The following is an 18,610-nucleotide window of genomic DNA, read 5'->3' as shown; positions in this document are numbered from 1 at the left end:
CCTGATCCCTAATCCTTCTCTTCTTGTAGTTGTTTTGACGATGACGAACCTCCATGTGTTGAGGAGATCGAATACTCCACAGACTACCCTGGACTTACAGTAACTGAGCTGGATTCAGATGTCGATGCCAACACAACCAGAAAGGATGACGAGGAGGAGGAAGATGGACATAAGGGAGTGAAACATCCACAAGCCAGATTCCGTCATTCAACCATCAAGACCCACATGTTCCCTCAGCTGATTAATCAGGGCTCCATAGAGAAGAAAAACACATGTAACGGTGTGAGCAACACCAATGGACAATTCATGAACTAAAGTTAAAAAGTTGTAATAAATATACTTCTCCTTCAGTTGTTCTCCAATCATCTTCTAAGAATTATAAGTGTCCCTAATTGAAACATAAGGAAACACAAAATAAACAGGTGCATAAGCCACATGAGTTCCCACATGGAGAAAGCTTTTATACCAGATGAGAACATAACTGTATACCGCTCGTGCATTATGATTGCTCCCGATTGCGTTGCTTGTGCGAGACTTTACTTTATTAAAGCTAAATGCAGAGTACAGTACATATAAAAAAAAAAGAAACGCATGTTGTGTATATGTATATACAATTTCCTGCTGAGTTCCCAAATTATTTAGTTGTCGTCATATAACATAATTTGCAATGTTCCCAAATATTTTTTGTTATTTTTTGTGTGCTAGATGGAATATTTTGTTTGATCAAATGAAATGTGTTGATTCTCTAATGGAAATACATTTGCTGAATAAAATGTTGTTGTTGATGATGTTCGATATCCCAGCTGTTTCTGTTTTGGATGTGAGACAGGCATCAGTAGAGTGAGATTGAGAATGAGAAGAACATAACCATAATATGAGATGCAAAAGGAATTGCCTGCCAAATGCCAAATGTTCAATTTCTGTGTTTTGCTTGTACACTGTATTATTCACATGTACGCTGCTGAGAGAAAGCTACATTTGCAGTATTCGTAGTTTATTGAATTTTACTCTAAGCGTGGATGGACACATAGCTACTGACATTGAACTTGTGTCACTGAATGGTCGACCCCTCCAAAGCCCAACCCCCCAGAAACCTAGACTCCCAGGATTGGACTGTTGTTTGGTAGCTTGTCATGTTCCAACTGCTTAAAAGTTTAGAATTTCCTGTCTGGCTTAACTAACCATTATAACAGCTTCTCTCTCATATGAGGAAACAAATTAAAATGATAAAACATTAGCTTATTTAGCTTATTAAACTCTATTTGATGTGTGTAACTCTCTTATCTACTTTCTTTTTATTGACAGATTTGCTGACAGACATCAGAGTCAAATATTCTGCTTGTGAAAGATTTTTTGCATATATAAACACAACAAGATAGCAGCCTGTCCTTCTGTACACTATAATACTCAGTGAAATGAAGGATTATCACCATTTTGGTTAAATTTGTGCAGAGTGGTGTCTGTTAAGCCAAATAGTTTTTTTGGTTTGTCTGTTAGAAGGATTACTTGAAGATATGCGAACCAATTTCCATGATATTTGGTGGGCAGGTTTGGAATGGAAGAATGCAAAACCCAAACAAGCCACAAACATTTCTCTGATGTTTTCTAAACCTTACCGTATGATGACACAGCCGTCCATTGGCATACATTTAATCCCTCAAACATTTTCCTACCTTAACAGAATTTCCTTTTCCTTTTCATAATTTCAAACTCACTCTGGTTCCAAATTAAAGGTTGTGTTGTTTACTTTGACACAGCACAGTGGAGTGTTAAATCCTGATTTAGAAGAGCTGATAATCTATATGTTATTATATTTGTGAAATTTATGGGATTATGGGGTTATGGGAGGCAGGTCAGTCCAGTCAAGCTGCACATTGCTAGTTGAAGCATTGTCATTAAATGTGTACTTCATAGAGGGATACAGTTTTTACCGTTAAGTATTCTTTCAATATACTGTGATTAATTACAGCGCTCTTTACTAAATGTGATCATTATTCCGCCATAAAGTAAGAGGGAGGAACAAATGTGGATGAAAGCAGAATGAAAAGGAACCAAATCTGCAGCTTTATTAAGCACAGAATGATGCAATGAATGTTTCATCATATACAAATATTTTTTTAGCTAATAGAACAAATTCAAATATACTTGACAAAATTATTGCTACTTATTAGAAGTGCTGATAAATAATTGGGTTGATTGATTGATCTTTAATTGGTAGCACAGGTGACTTCAATCAAACAATAAGAAGGGAATATGATAATACTTTATTTGTAGGGTTATGTGATTAAAACGTTACGTAGTAACATCTTACCCCTACACTGTCCCTAGGCTTTTATTCTTGGAAATTGATCTTGTTCTCTGGGGCCTAGCTTATCTCTTTACCCTGATAATGGCCCTTCTCTGAAAACAGATACTGTTTGATCAATAGATGGCCAGTATATGTTTTCTGTAGCCTAGAACGGCCCCCTCCATTTGTGACCATACAAAAGCAAAAATACGCCAAAATTAAGACTCACCAGCAAACTGTGTCCAAATCTCATAGAAAGGTTTGGACAGAAAAAATTTAAGTTTAACAATAAAGAAAACATTAAAGATAATCTAATCTAAACAATAAGGCACCCACCACTGCTACAACAACACTGGCTCCCTTCCCGTTCACACTGTACACAACATGAGAGTCTTACAGTAAAGTCCCAGAGCCAGCTGTTCTTTCAGATGGTGCTGGAAAGCAATGTCAATTCTGTGAGCTTGCACACTCTTGGAGGGCAGGGTGTTGTTCACAGCTTGTTGTTTTCTTGTTTTTGCTTCCTTTTCCCTTGATTCCTGTCATGTTCCCGAATTCCTTGTTTGTTCCTTTAGCTGATTTACATGTATCAAAATAATAAATATGTCGCCTGCTCCTTTTGGATTATTGTTTCCTTGGACACCTGAGACCTTAAGCGACTCTGAAAATCCCTATTACACAATATATATTATTTAGAACCAAGTCAGGCAGCTGAAGTTAGCAAGCAGATTAACAGTGTTGTAGAGGCGATATCCTTTTCCTTTCTCTTTCCCTCCTCCGTCTTAACTCATTGTTCCTTCTCTACCCTCCTATTACTTTCTCAGTTTCTCCATTCCCTCACTCTCTCCATTCTGAGCCCCTCTCAGCTCTGTTGACTTTGTAACTTATAGAGAAGATGATTCAATTTCATGTTCCACTGGCTCAGCCGATGGCCACTCAGAAAATAAACTATGGCATCCCACTGCCTGAGGAGTGCGATCCTCCCTCTCCTCTCCCTCTGTCTCAGCCCACTCTTCTTTCACTCTTTGGTTTCTTTGCTCTTTCTTCTCTTCCTTCCCTGCATCTTTGGCTATGGTCACAGTTGGTGTCTCCACTTCATGCCTTTCACTCTATTTTTCACACCCTTCTTTCTCACTTTCTCTGTATCATTGTATGTGCCCTTCATCATTCTCATGCACCGTCCATCTGTCCCACACAAACCTTTACACCTCAAGAAAATACATGTGTAAAACATGTCACCATCACACCCAGCTGCACATTCATATTTACCCTATCAGACAATCACGTCAGTATCAATCAGTGGTTTGAGAGAAGGATGATAAACAAAATAAGATGTTAGATAACCCACATTAGCACATATTCATAGTTTCAACTTAAATTTTAACAGGGAAAACAAATCACTAAGAAAATCACCTTGAAAACATAGCAAGACTCAGAGCACTCACATTCATACAAGACTGAGAAAACTTGTTCATGTCTTTATACTAGCAGGTAAGACCATTGAAAAGTCTTTCACAGCTGTTCAGAATGCTTCGGCTAAACTTCTAACAAGGACTAGAACATTTGAACACCAATTCAATTCAATTTGCTCCAAAATTTATTTCAAAATACTGCTGTGGCAGCATTAAGTTTACTGTTTGCACCAGATGATCATGGCCTTATCTGGCTAGATCCCACACTGACCCTCACTTCTAGCATCTGTTAACCACATCAAGCTCATTAGTCTGAATATTATTTGTTCTCCCAGTGTCTCCAATGTGTTAAGCAACCCTCGGCTTGAGGCTCATAATCCATAGATTGATTTGAGCACACCCAGTGGAGCTCACGGTGTTTGCTAGAGTGTTTTCAGTCAGCACCCACACCTGTCAGCTTAGCTCCACCCAACATTACTGTGCAGTCCCAGGGGTCTAGCACAATCTGGGGCAGGTGATTAGTAAAAGGAGGCTTCTATTGTTATCACCACATCGCCCCTGTGACTGAAAGTCCCTAGTTATGCTGCCATAGGCCGGGGGACTTTCCATGATGCTCTGAGCTTCTCTCTTCTCTCTTCTCTAGCTGCATATCCATGTCATTGCATCATTACTGCATTTCACTAACTTTACTCCCTTCCCTGAGTTTCCTGTTATCTGTGTTAACCTGCTTTAGCACATTTCAGTTTAAATATGTTGTGTTGTTCTCCTGATGATGTTTATGTGAACACACACATCTATGCGGTACAGTCATTTTCTCTTCTAAATCATGATACAGACGCACACACTGCCACCCCCAACCCAACACATGTACAGTACACACGCACGGTTAATGCACTGTGGTACAACTCTGTATTCAGGGAGCCGGCTTGCGAGCCATAGACATCAATAACTCTGGACAACCTCTTTAATTATTAATGCATTGAATTATAGATTAGGCTATTGTGTGTGTGTGTGTGTGTTTGTGTGTTCATGTGACTGTCCGTGTATGAACTGGTGTATATGTAAATGTGTGCAGTGTGGTACATGTGCATGTCCACTTCTTGTGTCTATGAATTATTTGTGTGTATGTGAATGATAGTATAGATGTAAGCTGTACGAAGAACAATCCCCTTCAATTGTGTTTGAGTGTGTGTAAACAAAATGCATTGGGAACGTAGCACACGTTAGCATAATAAGTGAACTATGTGTTATCTGTGTACATAAGCTTTCAGAATGAAGAACAATGGGTATACCAAGCTTCCTTTCCTCAATGTCACAGCAGGACTCAGCTTTGTTTGAATGGGCTCCATGTATGTTGTTGATTACTTCTGAAAGTCGTCTACAAAGAAGGACAGCAGCGACTACAGCTTGGAGACACTCATGCTAAAGTAGTTACAAAATGGCCGGAGAGGAAATGAGAAATTCCAGTAGATCTTTGTTTGACACTAACCCTAACCATACCCAAAATACCTTTGTAATGGTCTCATTAATGACATTCTGACCCTGTCGAGCTGCTCCCTGATTGGTTTGATCAGCCCAACACAGACCAATCAACTCCAGCTCCGGCTTTCATTTCTTTCCCGCTTGCAGGCCCAAAGCTAGAGGAGTTGAAATAGCCAACAGACCAGAAGAAACCCAAAAGCAGGATCGGACGTCAAGGTCTAATCCCCGATCCAGAGTTTAATGAAGCAGGCAGTGGTCACACACAGGTCATCCGTCAGCGAGGCAGCCAGAACAGACAGAGAGAAAATACAGAAAAGAGTCCAAACAATCTAACACAAGCAAGAAAGCCATGTAGTCAAAAGGAAAAGGGAACAATCAACAGTCCAAGGTAATACACAAGAAATCAAGAAATCATACACAAAGAGAATTGCAAGAGGAATTGAAATAAGGATCTGGCAAAAGTGAGTGAAACTGATTGTAATGTATGAGTATAATAATTATAGTTGCAAGTATTTGAGGGCTTTGTACCTTCTGTTCAGTGCAGCGCAGTGTTGCTTGCTCAGAGCCGTTACAGCTCTCTTGTTACAGTAGCAGTTAATTAGGTTGGTCAGAGGGGAGCTTTATTGATCGACTCAGTTAATTGGTCGTTTAACTCTCCAATCCCACTGGCCCATTCACCAACACAGCTACTGTTTCAGTGTGTGTGTGTAAATGTGTGACAGTATAGGTATGCACAAAAACCACAATGGCCCCACAATGAACAGCCTCATGCAGCTTTACAGAGTGTGAATATTCATCTTCATTACCTCCGCCTGTATCCATTCATTTGTTTATTTGTCAACAGGATGAATCAACATGTTCTGAACCGATTTAGTGAAACTGGAATGGTGGAAAGATAGAGCATGGCCCCACCATTCATAACATGTTATGCTGATCTGAATCAAGGGAGATTAAATTGAGAGATTCAGGTATTTTCCATTTGCTTTTCTATTTTTGTCAATTACTTCAAAGTAATACACACATCTTAATAAAACAGTCCCATGATAAACTCTGGATAGGTGTGGCTTTGTCCTTTTCTCTTCTGGGCACAAGTGAATAAAGGTCCCTCCATCCCTACTTTGTCTAGGCTCTTTCTGCATTGCTTTCATCACACAATTTAGCATGTGATGTTTGTGAAAATAAACCAAATGAAAGCTGTGGCTTGTCAGTAGCTGTTTGTATATTGCGTTTGAAAATAAAACAGCATCAAATGAATGTTTCACAGTGTTGGTGTTAATTTCAGCAGTCTGTCAGTAAGTGTGTGTGTGTCATATAGACGCTCAAATCTAGATAACACCCTGCATCACATTACCCAGGCCATAAAGTCTACAGGGAGGGGAAAAAAGGGAGCAGATAGTAAAAGAGGAGGAGACAGAGAGGAAGATGAACGAGAGACAGGAGAGAGAGACATGGGGGCAGACATGGGGTTAGGAAGATGCTCCTTGGAGGCCTCATATCACCTATATCAGGTTTTTAACAAACAAAATATGAAACTGGAGCATGTGGTCTGAAATCTGTACAATGATTTGTGATTATTGAATTATTTAGTAGTCTGAAAGCCCCTCTACCTACGGTAAGGCCTATTGCCAAGAGGCAATGTGAGTCATGTAAATATAATAACCCCTCTGGCTGAGACACTGAACTGATGGGGTGTATGAAGTCAGAATGTTCATGGTGATCAAGTCTGCCCTCACTGTTCACAAAGACCACCTTATCTGCTGAATGTTAACGGTTTTCTTTTCCAGACGCCTGTCAATCAGCACGAGTGAATCACACAGTTTATTCCTCAACCCTTGACAGATTCATTTGTTTTAGTTTGGAATGGATCAAAGGAAATCTACGATAAGATCCATCCTGTCTTTTGTCAAAGACCAACAGCCACTCTGTGTAAGGCAGAATCATACTGAAACAACACGTCAAAGTCAGGCAAAGATAAGTTTGGCCCCAATCCTCTGTCAGAATCATTACACCCCTGGTTATTATTTAAAGTTCAACGTATTCATGATTCTAAAAGGGATTCTTTTAGTGTTTTTTTTCAGAAAAGTCCAACAACTGGCATGATGTTGCCAACTGGAACTCACTATACACCATGATATGCCCAAAGTTACTTTTGTTCTGGGTTTGATTGCAAATCATGCTTGTTTGTGTGCATAGTGGAAGGGCAGTGTTGATGCCGTTTCATGTGAGGAATGATGTTTGTTTATCAGATGATCTTAATTGATGCCTAGGTCTTAGGTTGCCCTACAATCTACACCGTACGGGGAATTACCCATTAGATTCTGGTGCACTTGATCTGGATCTAGTGTTAGATGCAGTAATGTTTGAAACGTCTCCTTCGCTATTGGCAGTATATGTTTTTTCTGCATTTTTCTGGAAAAAGACAAAACAAAACAAAACAATCATTTAAAAAAACATGCATATAGTTCCTAGTACACACACAAAAAACAATCATTTGCTTTACTTAATCCCTCTGCCACTAACACAACAAACACGTCATGATTACAATGAATACAATGTTTAGATAACTAGTTGGATGTAGAAGAAACAAAATGGTTGGTGTTGAGAGGGAATATCAAAGTTAGATATAACAGATGGAGCAAAATAATAATTGAAAGAGCCTTTAATATTTTTGGCTTCAGTATAGGAATGTGAAGACATTTGTGGCAGAATTTCTCATTTTCACCAGTGACGATTTTAAATGTCTACAATAATGAATGCAAACTAAGAAATACATTTGTTACGAAGGAACTCTTATATGGATTATGTAATTCTTTATATTGTTGCAGGGTAAATGCAGGTCTGTACGGTGAACATACTGTATGGACTTGTAGTGACTCTATCAGCACCAATGAGGGAGGAGACTTTAGATTTGATATCATGAATATTTAATGTGTGTCCAGTAAATATTTGATGGCTGGGAGGTGGCTAAGTGCAGTGTTATCCAAAATGAAGGCAGAAGTCAATTTACTGTAAATCCTTCATTCACAACAATGCAACTAACAGCCATGGACAAAAACACATAACTTCTACCAGTGCTACATTTATATGGATTGTATTCTGTCTCGCCCCTCGTGTGTGTGTGTGTGTGTGTGTGTGTTTGTTTGTGTGTGTGTGTGTGTTACTACAAAGAGGAGATTCCTCTAAGTCTCTGTGTACATATTACTTTCCACTATTGTAACCCACCTGACCCCCGCTGTAAGGACCTCAGCTATTATGTTCTCTAACCCTTTTCCAAGATTGAGTCATTCTCTAGTTTCTCAGGTTTCATCAAGTTTTCAGCTGTATCGTTTTCACAATAACAGTCATCGTCAATAACAGCCAGTTGTCTGGCAAAGAGCCACAAAGTGTATCTCTGCCCTATGTTTTTCATATCTCTCTGTTATGCATCTGCATGGAACTTCAGACATCTGCACCAAAAGAACTCATGACTTTTCTGTCTGAAATCATATTGAGGTAATCAATAGTCATTGTCAGTCATTTTGAGTAACAATGGACAAATAATATTTTATAGCCCCTGAAATATCAGACATCAAGCCATTTCAAGGACTTTTACTTTGAAATTCTCAAAAATGCTACAGTTAAAGATTTGATTTTGTGTCAGTGTGTAGTCACAGATGCCCTGAACACAACCACGTCAATCATTGTGGGTAACTATGGGGAATTAATATTTCATAGCCCCTCAAGTATCTACAGAGAGCTCACCATATGCAACAGTAGAAAACCAACGCCACAAGTACATCAATTTGACGACACACAAGCAACAGTAGCTGAATAGCTGCAATTCAAAGAAACACAATGGCAGCGAGCCACAGCACAATGGAACTTTATGACAACATAATGGAACTTAAACAGGAAACTTTATCGACGGGATACAGCGCACATGAGGGATATATTTGTATTTGTAGTATCGGTGTTGCTAACCATCCAATATAGCGGTTATATGGAAAGGGGGAGGTGTTTCCCTTGAAGGACGAGGGACACATCTTTGAGGACAACAATGTACACATCCTGGACAGGGAAGACAGATGGTTTGAAAGAAGAGCAAAAGAGGCAATCTATTTAAAGATAGATAAACCATCTCTGAACAGAGGAGGAGGTCTATGACGTCACCTGTCACCCTCATACAATGCTGTTCTCTCATCCCTCCACAAGAGACTATACAATCATTCTACTATACTTCAAGTTATTAAACAATGGTGCTAGCTGATCATAGAAAAAATATAGAAAAACGTGATATGTGAGCTAAATATCTGTATCACTGACATTGATATTGGGCTATAGAAATAAGTATGGTAAGGACTGACACAAGAATAGGTGGCTTCATATTAACTGCAACAAGTTTAATTTCCATGACACAGTTATATTGGTTGGTTGGCAAATGAGAACCCCAACACCACAAATACATATATAGCCGATTGCATATGAATTTAACAGTCAAAACATTAAAGCTGAAACATACTTCCACATCTGTGCTGTATCCCACTTGGATCTACATATTCTACGTCATAATATGTCATACATTTTTTTTTGCTTATTTTTAATTTTAACAAGTCATTCCAAAGAATCATTTGACACCAATTACATGTCTCTAAGTCAAAAATCCAGGGACTACTTTGAAAAAGTTTTTTGTCCCATTAGAATGCTATAATATATATATATATATATATATTTATTCATATATTTGCAACAAAGAAACCTTTTTTTCATCACTATAACACACTGACCATTTAGAGAAGAGTGCTACTACCTGGCAACTTCCTGTTATCAGTCTGTGAGACTGCCTGAGGACATGGCTGAAAATAGCATGTGGCTTAGTTGTTATTCTCTGGACAAATAAGGGTTTTTGCACACACACACACACACACACACTCTTACCGAAACACACCCTGGTCTCTCCTGAGCAAATTGACCAACCTGCCTTGACAGAGATTCATTTCCCAGAGGTCACGTCTCACTGACATCTGGCCAATAAGACAGAAACACACAAACGAGACAATAGAAGCACACAGGCAAACACAGGTGCACTGTACACTCTCTGAGGAAGGGACGTGCATCTCAGTCTGTCAATCTGTCCCACTGGTTCAGAACAAAATCTCTGCAGAGAAACAAAGTAACAAACACAAAAAGAGACAAAGAATGAACTGGAATTAAACCTCACATAATGCAATCTAACCATGGGGACAGAAATTGGTGCCTTTCAAGTAGGTGTAAATGCTCTTGTTGTGCATAGAAAAGTCTGAAAGTCATGTTTGACATGTTTCACAACATAATACATATGCATCAACACTGTCACTACGTTACAATGTCCAATTCAGCAGCCTGTGATGCGCCACTTCTGATAATGGAGAAACAAATAAGGCTGCATGTTTACAAACTCACAGCTGGATTTAGAAACTGAAATTGGTTTATTGATCATCCCTGATAACTGCAGGCTCATAAAATGCAGACAGGAGCAACACTAAAGAGGATAAATTCTTTGTGGAACTGGGCAGGATAGGGGCTTACAAATCAGTCCCACCCAGACCTCTAAATGAATCCTCATGACTTTGGCAAATCACTGACCACTGAACAACTGAAACTGACACTAGCCATCAAGGACTTGTAAGGGAAAATGTTGACGTACCATTTTATCCCTCAACATTTTCCCTGACAAGTCCATTATCTGTAAAAAGTAATTTTACTTGTGTAATCATAACTTAGAACATTGTGCAAATGTATGAGAAATGATGTGTGGATACAGAAGGATATGACAACAAGACAAAGAAGATAGAAAATAGAAAAGTGTGAGCACTTGACGGAACACCATTGTGAGTACATGACTGTGATAAGAGTGAAGGACAGCGAGAGCAAAGAAGATAATTGATTATGTATGGAGGGACAGGAGAACACTGCATATCTGTCTTCAGGGTGCATATGTACCTGTTTTGCTGGGATGTTGTCCTTCTCTGACCACAGCGTAGCAGGTGAGGGGGGGTCAGCAGGTCTCTCTTACTCTCTCAATGCACCCAACAAGGATGATCCCTGCTTGAGAGCGCTGAGAGTAATGATGGCAGGTTTCAGTGATTTTTTTTCTTCACCACTGTCCAGCAGAGTTGGTTGATAGAATTTAGTTGGTAATCCTTGTGGCAGGATTATTGTGCAGCAGACAATTTGAGATCTCAGAAGGTCTTTGATTCAGGATCTGAGTTACTGGAAATTAAATTATTTAACATGAAAAATTATTTTACCGGCCAAAAACAAGGTAAAAGAAGATTGCGTAAAGGGACATGAAAAACTGAGTAAAACGGAAAGATGAACAGAAAACTGAGCTGAAAAAGAAGTTGAAATGAGACAAGAAGAGGAGATCTTGTCTATTTTATCTGCTCTCACACGAGGGGGGTTGAGGGACTGGACTGCGGGTCTTTTGGCAACAAAACCATTTCAGTCCTTTGTCCTGTCCTTGATTTATGACGGTTAAAAAACGCTGCATGATCAAATCTTGCATATCCAAAAGTCACCATTCACCCATTGAAATGTTTGAATTGACTATTGGATGTCATTCACTCCATTTCTGTAAACATTTATTTGCAACACAAACTAATTTATCTACATGCATATACAAATATTTAATTAGTGAAGATGGCAATGGAGAACATGGTATGACATGAAACATCCCAAGGGGGGCAGTGATGATCTATGGTAAGTTTCACCCAAATTTGTTCAAATCATATTTTGAGTCATTTCTGTTGCAGAGAGATCAGAGTTGGACTATTTATATGTGCATGATTTCCTGAATAATAAAATGTTGAACATGTTCAACTTTGATTGAACATGAGCGTGAGAGAAAAAGGGAGTGTGTTCACTCTTCAGGAATTTGTTGAAATTTACGACGTTGTCAGAGGTCTCACATGGAGACAGAGAGGCAAGCCAGCTAGTTCTGGGGAAGATATCTGCGTGTGTGTGGCACAATATAAAAAGGGAAAACATATCATGCAATGACTGTTCTTGGTATTATTTAATTAATTTTCATCACTTTAATCACATCATAATCTTTTTCCAAAAAGGGAAATTATTTTGGAATCCTGATTATTCTTGATTGGGAAAATGTCTCATTTTACATTGAGACTTTTCCCATAAAATGTCTTTTATGTTCATATATTACACACTTTATTTGATAGTTTGGTTTGCTATCACGAGGGCAGTCTAGGATTACTCGGAAAACAAAGGTTGAGGACTCCATTGCAGGGCCAGACAAGGATAACTGTAAGACAGCTTGATGGCAAGACATATACTGGGAAACGGGAAACACATGGGAACAGAATACAAAACGCGGGACGAAAAGGGGGAAAAATAAGCATAAGGCTACTGCAAAGGGAAACACAGATGCTTGAGTGTGATCTTCTCAGGGTAAACAGGGAAATAAATACAGAAAACACTGAAATACAGATGAACAAGGTAACGGGGGAAACAGAGACAAGGGTGACCAAACTAACAAAGGTAAACACATAAAACATTGAACAGGTGACAAAACAAGTGTGACATGGAAGACAGGAACAAACCAGAGCAGGGACCAGAACAACAAGGAGTATATCACTATTACAGACCAGAACCAGGAACCAAGAGACGTGGAATAGGGAGGGAGACGCAATGCACTGGCAAGGGACAACGAAAAACAAGTATAAATACACTACGAGTAACATGGAAATGTGGATCAGTGAGGGGAACAAGGGACAAAAGGAATCTGAACAGACACAGGTGAAACCAATGCTTAACAATTAAGGAACACAAGGGCAGGAGGTAAACAGGAAACATAACGGTAGACGAATTAAACAGGAAATTCACACAATAACAACAAAACAGGATCATGACATTTGCTGAGTTGGGTGCACATAATTGAGTTAACTTTCTGTCATATGGTCCTTTAATTTGTAGTTAATACTTACCTTTTTTGTTTCCGTTACCTGGCCTGATGGCTGAAAATGGTGACCAACATTTCTTCCCACACTTTATGTTTAGATAAATTTAAGTTTCTTTGATATTTGTGTGTTTGTCTTGGACCAGTCTGTTTGTATATAATTCCCTGTGACCCTCATTTGAGACTGTTTAGTTATGTTGTGATAAGTTTGAGTTTTCTTTATTTCTTAGTTGACCATTGAGTTTTGCGCCCTATTTGTTATTTTTGTACTCTATGACTGATATACTGTTGTCTTCAGAAAGTAAATATTCATACATTGAAATCAATAACCTTTAATTGTTGTTACTGCAAAATCTGAAAACTTATACTGATAATTACAGCAGGAATGATGTCATACAGTATGTATTAGAAAGAGGAAGGTAGGAAAAGTTCACACTCTGGGCAAAGTTCCACACAAGCACCTGTAAGATAATTTGGACATTTTCAATCTTTGCTTTGTCCTTGTAATGTACAGTAAATCAATACAGAGCCTGGCAGGGGACTAATCAGGAGGAAATACAGTTAACCAATTAGAACTTGTATCATTCACTTGTTCCCACAAATTTGTTCCCTTGTTTTTTTTAATTTGCATACACTCAATTTGTATACATCAACCATGGAGCTGTCCCACAAGAGAATTGTGTCCGTGTTGTTGATATGTTCTATTAAACCTCAGAATCCTTTTAGTGATAATGATGCTTTGGAACACAAGTGCAGCCACAATCCACAAACCTAAAAAACCCACCACCTATCTACAAACCAAAATAGAACCAATCAATCAATGAATCTTTGAAATTTCACATCATCATAACTTTAAAGCCTAGGCCTGTAGAAAGCACGCTGATCTAAATGTTAAGGCTATCTTTTGTGCAAGAGTTGATCAAGCAACTGTAGCAATGGTTGGTATAATTAAGTCAAAGGTACTTGTGAGAAACTAGGTCAGAGACAACACCAGATAGATGACATTCAAACAGCAGTACAGTGGAATAATATGACAGTGGGCTACATGTAGATATCGCACAGCTTTCAGACTATGCTAACCCATTCTCAATTGTTTTACCTTGAAGAGCAGACACACTGTGGTCCTGTCTTTACCTGTGAATAGATGGAAAGGCTTATGGCTTTCATTTGGAGCCACAATTGAGACATTGCTGTTGGTCTGATTTGTTACAGGTTCAACACCTCATGGGAGAGACACAATGGCATCTTTTGATTTAAGGTATACCCTAAAAAAAGACGCACACAGCTTTTACCAACTGACCCAAGGTGAAAATGGGATAAGTGACCCAATAATTACCATCCATGACTACCTGACATTGTGAGTGGTAGTATATCAAACGTCTAGATTATAGCATGTCTAGGTAACCATCCATTGAAATTGATTTGTTGTCAAGGCAACTCAAGCAAGTGAGCACATTTCCTTTCAGAATGATCAGCACTCATGCTACTGTGTGAGTGAATCAAGAATAAGAATGTAAGGATGGAGACAGACAGACAGACAGACAGGGTGCTCAGAGTGAGGTTAACCATACATAAGTTTGGTCATAAATATAACAGTATAATTAACTATCACTTCTAACAACAAGCTCACATTTCCAGCCCTGAACAATTCATTGTACAGTGATGGTGCATGGTACATTTTGACCCAGTATTAACACAGTAAAGACACAATTTTCTTGATAAACCACAGTGCATGCCTGTTTCAGTTTTGGTCGGGTGATTATTGACAATCAAATGGATTCCTGAAATATCTGTGTACTCTTGCAGTTTTCAAGTCATGACCAGCTTTCACAAAATTCATAGCTTAGCTACCCTTGAATATTGACATATCGGGGGAAATTCATAAAACACGACATCAGATTTATAGATGTAATAGTCATCACACAAAAGCTTTTCTTAGCATTTGCCCTGAAGGAGGTGTTGCTCCTTATTTGTGTGTAAGATCAGCTATTCATACTGTAACTGTATTTGGTTTACACGTTATTGATCTATAGATCTGATATCTGAGCCAACTCAATTATGTAGTTCATTTAAATGATCTGACCTGAACTGATCTGATCTCTCACACATCCCAAAGGTCCAGACCATTTCTCACTCCTCTAACACATGATCCTGATTTTATTCATTATCCGCACAACCATTTATTAGTGGTCCTTTCCCAATCAGGATGTCTTATTAAATAGATCAATACTGGGGATTGTGGCGATATAAGAAGAGTTAAACTGTGTGAACCGGAAAGATACTTGGATATTGAATTCAAGTTTGAGCTGCAGCTTACAGTCAGAGTGTGGCTTATATGTGGATACTTGTAATATTAAGGAAAATCTCTGACCTTGAGTCTTCTCCTCAAATCTTTTACTGTGTACTTAGTAGGCGACACTAAGACAAGGAAAAGAAGTGAGAGAAAAATGAAAACAACTTTAGAGCTTTGTGATGCAAGGAGCGACACAGACCATCTCTCTTAATATGTAACACTCTAAAGGAGAGGATGAAAGTTTCCTTTGCTGGTTTGACATCCATTTAGCTTTAACACCAGAGTAAGCAGTACACAGTGTGGTTCTTAAATATGCAGCAGCAGCAACAGCAGCAGCTCACTTACATGCCGGTTTACTTATTACCGGCTGGTAATGGGACACCATTGTACTCATTAACAGAGAAGTCAGAGAAGCTCTGTATTTACTGTGATGTTTTATGAATTACCCCCCACAGCGTGTGTCAACTGGGCTATCAAACTGCAAAGTTTGGTATGGGTAAGTTAAGTATGGGTGATAAAAACATGCAGTTTGAATTGACATAGTGGACTGAAACCATACAGTGTTTGCTTGGCGTACAATGGAAGGCATCTTTTGATCAAGTATAGTACATGTACATGTGTGACAGGCTGACTTCACTTTACATCGTTTATCTACTGTCCTGACTTATACATTGTTATCACATGATCAACTTAAACTTCTACAACCTCAAATTATAATGATTTGAATGGAGATTATGTGATAAAGACATTCTATGGCTACATGAAGTAAATTATAAAAGTACAGCTGGAATGAAACATTGTCAACATTCAAACACATCAATAAGCTAAAAACAATCAAAACCAGGAAAATGAAATAATTTAACTCAAGTATCTCAAGATGTGGAGATTTACATTATATACATTTTTTAAATAATACAATTATTCATTGACTGCTAACTCCTTTGATTTCCTTTCAGTTTCAGCTTTTCTGTTGCCATAAAGCTTGGTTTTGCTTGACCTTGTCCAGAGTGGATCCTGCTCCAAGACTTCCTTTTAGCAATCCATCAAAGCTTCGTTGCAGTGGCAGAATATTCCAATGGCTTTGGAGCATTTGATTTTAAATAAAAAAAAATAAAAAATATATAGAATATATATTTCTTAGAAAAGAAACTGAATCTTTAACGTCACTGTGGGTAGTTTCATGTTCCCGTTAAGCTGTAAAGGGTATAAAAACATTTTCTTCGCCCACAAGAATTTATTTTGTCTTCATTTCATTCCTGTGTTATATTCTTTTGCAATACAGCCAGTGAAACTACGTTGTTTGTAAGAAAAAAGAGGGACGTTTACAGCTTGTGTACATCTTAAGCAGGTTAACAAAATGTAAAAGTGCTTTTTGTTTTGAAAGAATATTTTCCAGTGTTTAGAAAGAAGTAGGAGGCACTTGGGTCCATCTCTTTGGTGACGGACTGTCACTCAGGCCACAGATACAGGATCAGGATTGGAAGGTCTGGTCAAGTGTTAGTGTTAGTGTTAGTCAGAAAGGGAATATCTCAGTGGGCTGACAGGAGTCCAAGACTGCGGATACCAATGTGGATCCACAAAGGATTTGCAGGTGTGAACAATAAAGGGTTCACCATGGGCGGCCTAGACGACAAAGTTGCTCTGTGTCCATTGATGACCCGTTTCCTGGATTGCTGAATAAACAGGTGCCGTAAAGGAAATCTGATTCAGCAGATGGTTGTGTAAATTTTGTGTAAATGTTATGATACTGACTGGTGAATTCTGTCGTTGGCATTTTTGAAATCCTGGTTTCAGCCCAAAGCCTCCGCAATGCAATGGTTCAGTCTCTTTCCTCCTAGATTTGCAAAGGCTAGAAGAACTAGAAGAGCTCAGACATAGCACTAGCTTATTTAGAATAACGCAATCAGTGGTGGGAACTTACTACATTTGGGGTATTTGATTCAGTGTATGTAAAATAGATACATGTGTATTACAACGGATAAGTCTGTGATGAAAAGCAGATTGAAGCAACAGGTGTGTTTTTGTGTTTTCCATATTGAGGGAGACATCTCCGCTATTATCACGGAGGACATCCTTGAATGGTTGCCATCAATACATTCAAGTTCTAGTGACATGGCAGAGACAATATTCCCATTAATACATTCATGATCCAGTCTACAATTGGGACAACGAGGCCAACCTCAGAGAGTTAAAATCACTTATTACTTTAGGATAGCTATGTGCTTGAACAGGCATGAATCAAATCAGCCGAATAACTAACTCAAATTACTGTGGAACTTTACTTTAGCTCCACCTAGTCTTACCAAGTCGTGTTAAGACCCAGATGAAATCATACCTTGATGTTTTAAGTATACTCTAATCCAGATCAGGGTATTTTAAATAAGATAAAGCCTAAATGAGACAAGCTTTAGCAGGACATGGACTAAACCAATCTTCACTGTTCTGCAGAGAGTGAAGCATAGGCTGTGGCATGGTGCTACCCACATTTGTAGGACAAGGAAACCAAACCTACTAACCTACCAAACCAGGCCAGACCAATACAATCATGTTGACCCAATCCATCTGATGTTGGTCACAATCCTTCTTTGTAGCCATGTCATCTTAAAAGAAGCAATACTGGAGCAAACAAGGCCAGGTCTGACCAATTTGGCCCAAGGCAATCCATTTGATTATAAAGAACAATGCAATCAATTCCAAACCATTCCTATCTGAAGACAATTTAGATCAATCAAATCCTTGCTCAACAGGCAGTTGCAAACTAAATACAGTCCTATCCCCACTTTCAGTGCTAATAATTCCATTACAGACCATTCCTCCATGCCAATCCATTATCCTCTGATCCACTTCACTCATTTCTGTTCTAGTGATGATCCAATCCAACCGAAAAATTGAGATTTCCTCCTTTCCTCTTGTTTTCATCTCTATCCCAGTATATCCAGATAAACAGGTGTAGCTTTCATCAGAACAAACAGCATCTTCTGGATGTCTTTAATGTTGAGTCGTTGTTGCGGCTCCCTCTGCCAGCAGCCCAGCATCATATCGTAGACCTCCTTAGGGCATAGCCGAGGCCGCTCCAGCACTCTGCCCTGAGTAATGCAATCTATCACCTGTGAAGACACAAGATCAATAAATTAGGCTGGCAGAAAGTTTCAAGAACCCAAAGGGAAGTTTCTCTGTACTGTGTAATGAACTGAATTTACATTTGC

General features: G+C 38.8%; 2 protein-coding genes across 2 annotated transcripts in view; one reads left to right on the top strand and one right to left on the bottom strand.

The window, feature by feature from the left end:
• agbl1 (AGBL carboxypeptidase 1) overlaps window positions 1–525 on the top strand; it is a 51,469-nt gene extending 50,944 nt beyond the window's left edge. Inside the window, exon 27 of the mRNA XM_076142054.1 lies at window positions 30–525. Within this exon, the coding sequence (XP_075998169.1) occupies window positions 30–315 (286 nt within the window). The 3' untranslated portion in view covers window positions 316–525. The remainder of the gene's footprint in view (window positions 1–29) is intronic.
• Window positions 526–13,458: 12,933 nt separating this feature from the next.
• The window catches only part of LOC142991723 (NT-3 growth factor receptor-like), a 40,341-nt gene continuing 35,189 nt past the window's right edge, over window positions 13,459–18,610 (bottom strand). Inside the window, exon 18 of the mRNA XM_076141808.1 lies at window positions 13,459–18,511. Within this exon, the coding sequence (XP_075997923.1) occupies window positions 18,326–18,511 (186 nt within the window). The 3' untranslated portion in view covers window positions 13,459–18,325. The remainder of the gene's footprint in view (window positions 18,512–18,610) is intronic.

Source organism: Genypterus blacodes, unplaced genomic scaffold, assembly GCF_046128005.1.
Source record: "Genypterus blacodes isolate CSIRO-AG114 ecotype Tasmania unplaced genomic scaffold, CSIRO-AGI_Gbla_v1 ptg000021l_1, whole genome shotgun sequence".
In the NCBI taxonomy this organism is placed as follows: domain Eukaryota; kingdom Metazoa; phylum Chordata; class Actinopteri; order Ophidiiformes; family Ophidiidae; genus Genypterus; species Genypterus blacodes.
This window is presented reverse-complemented; position numbering and strand designations above follow the sequence as displayed.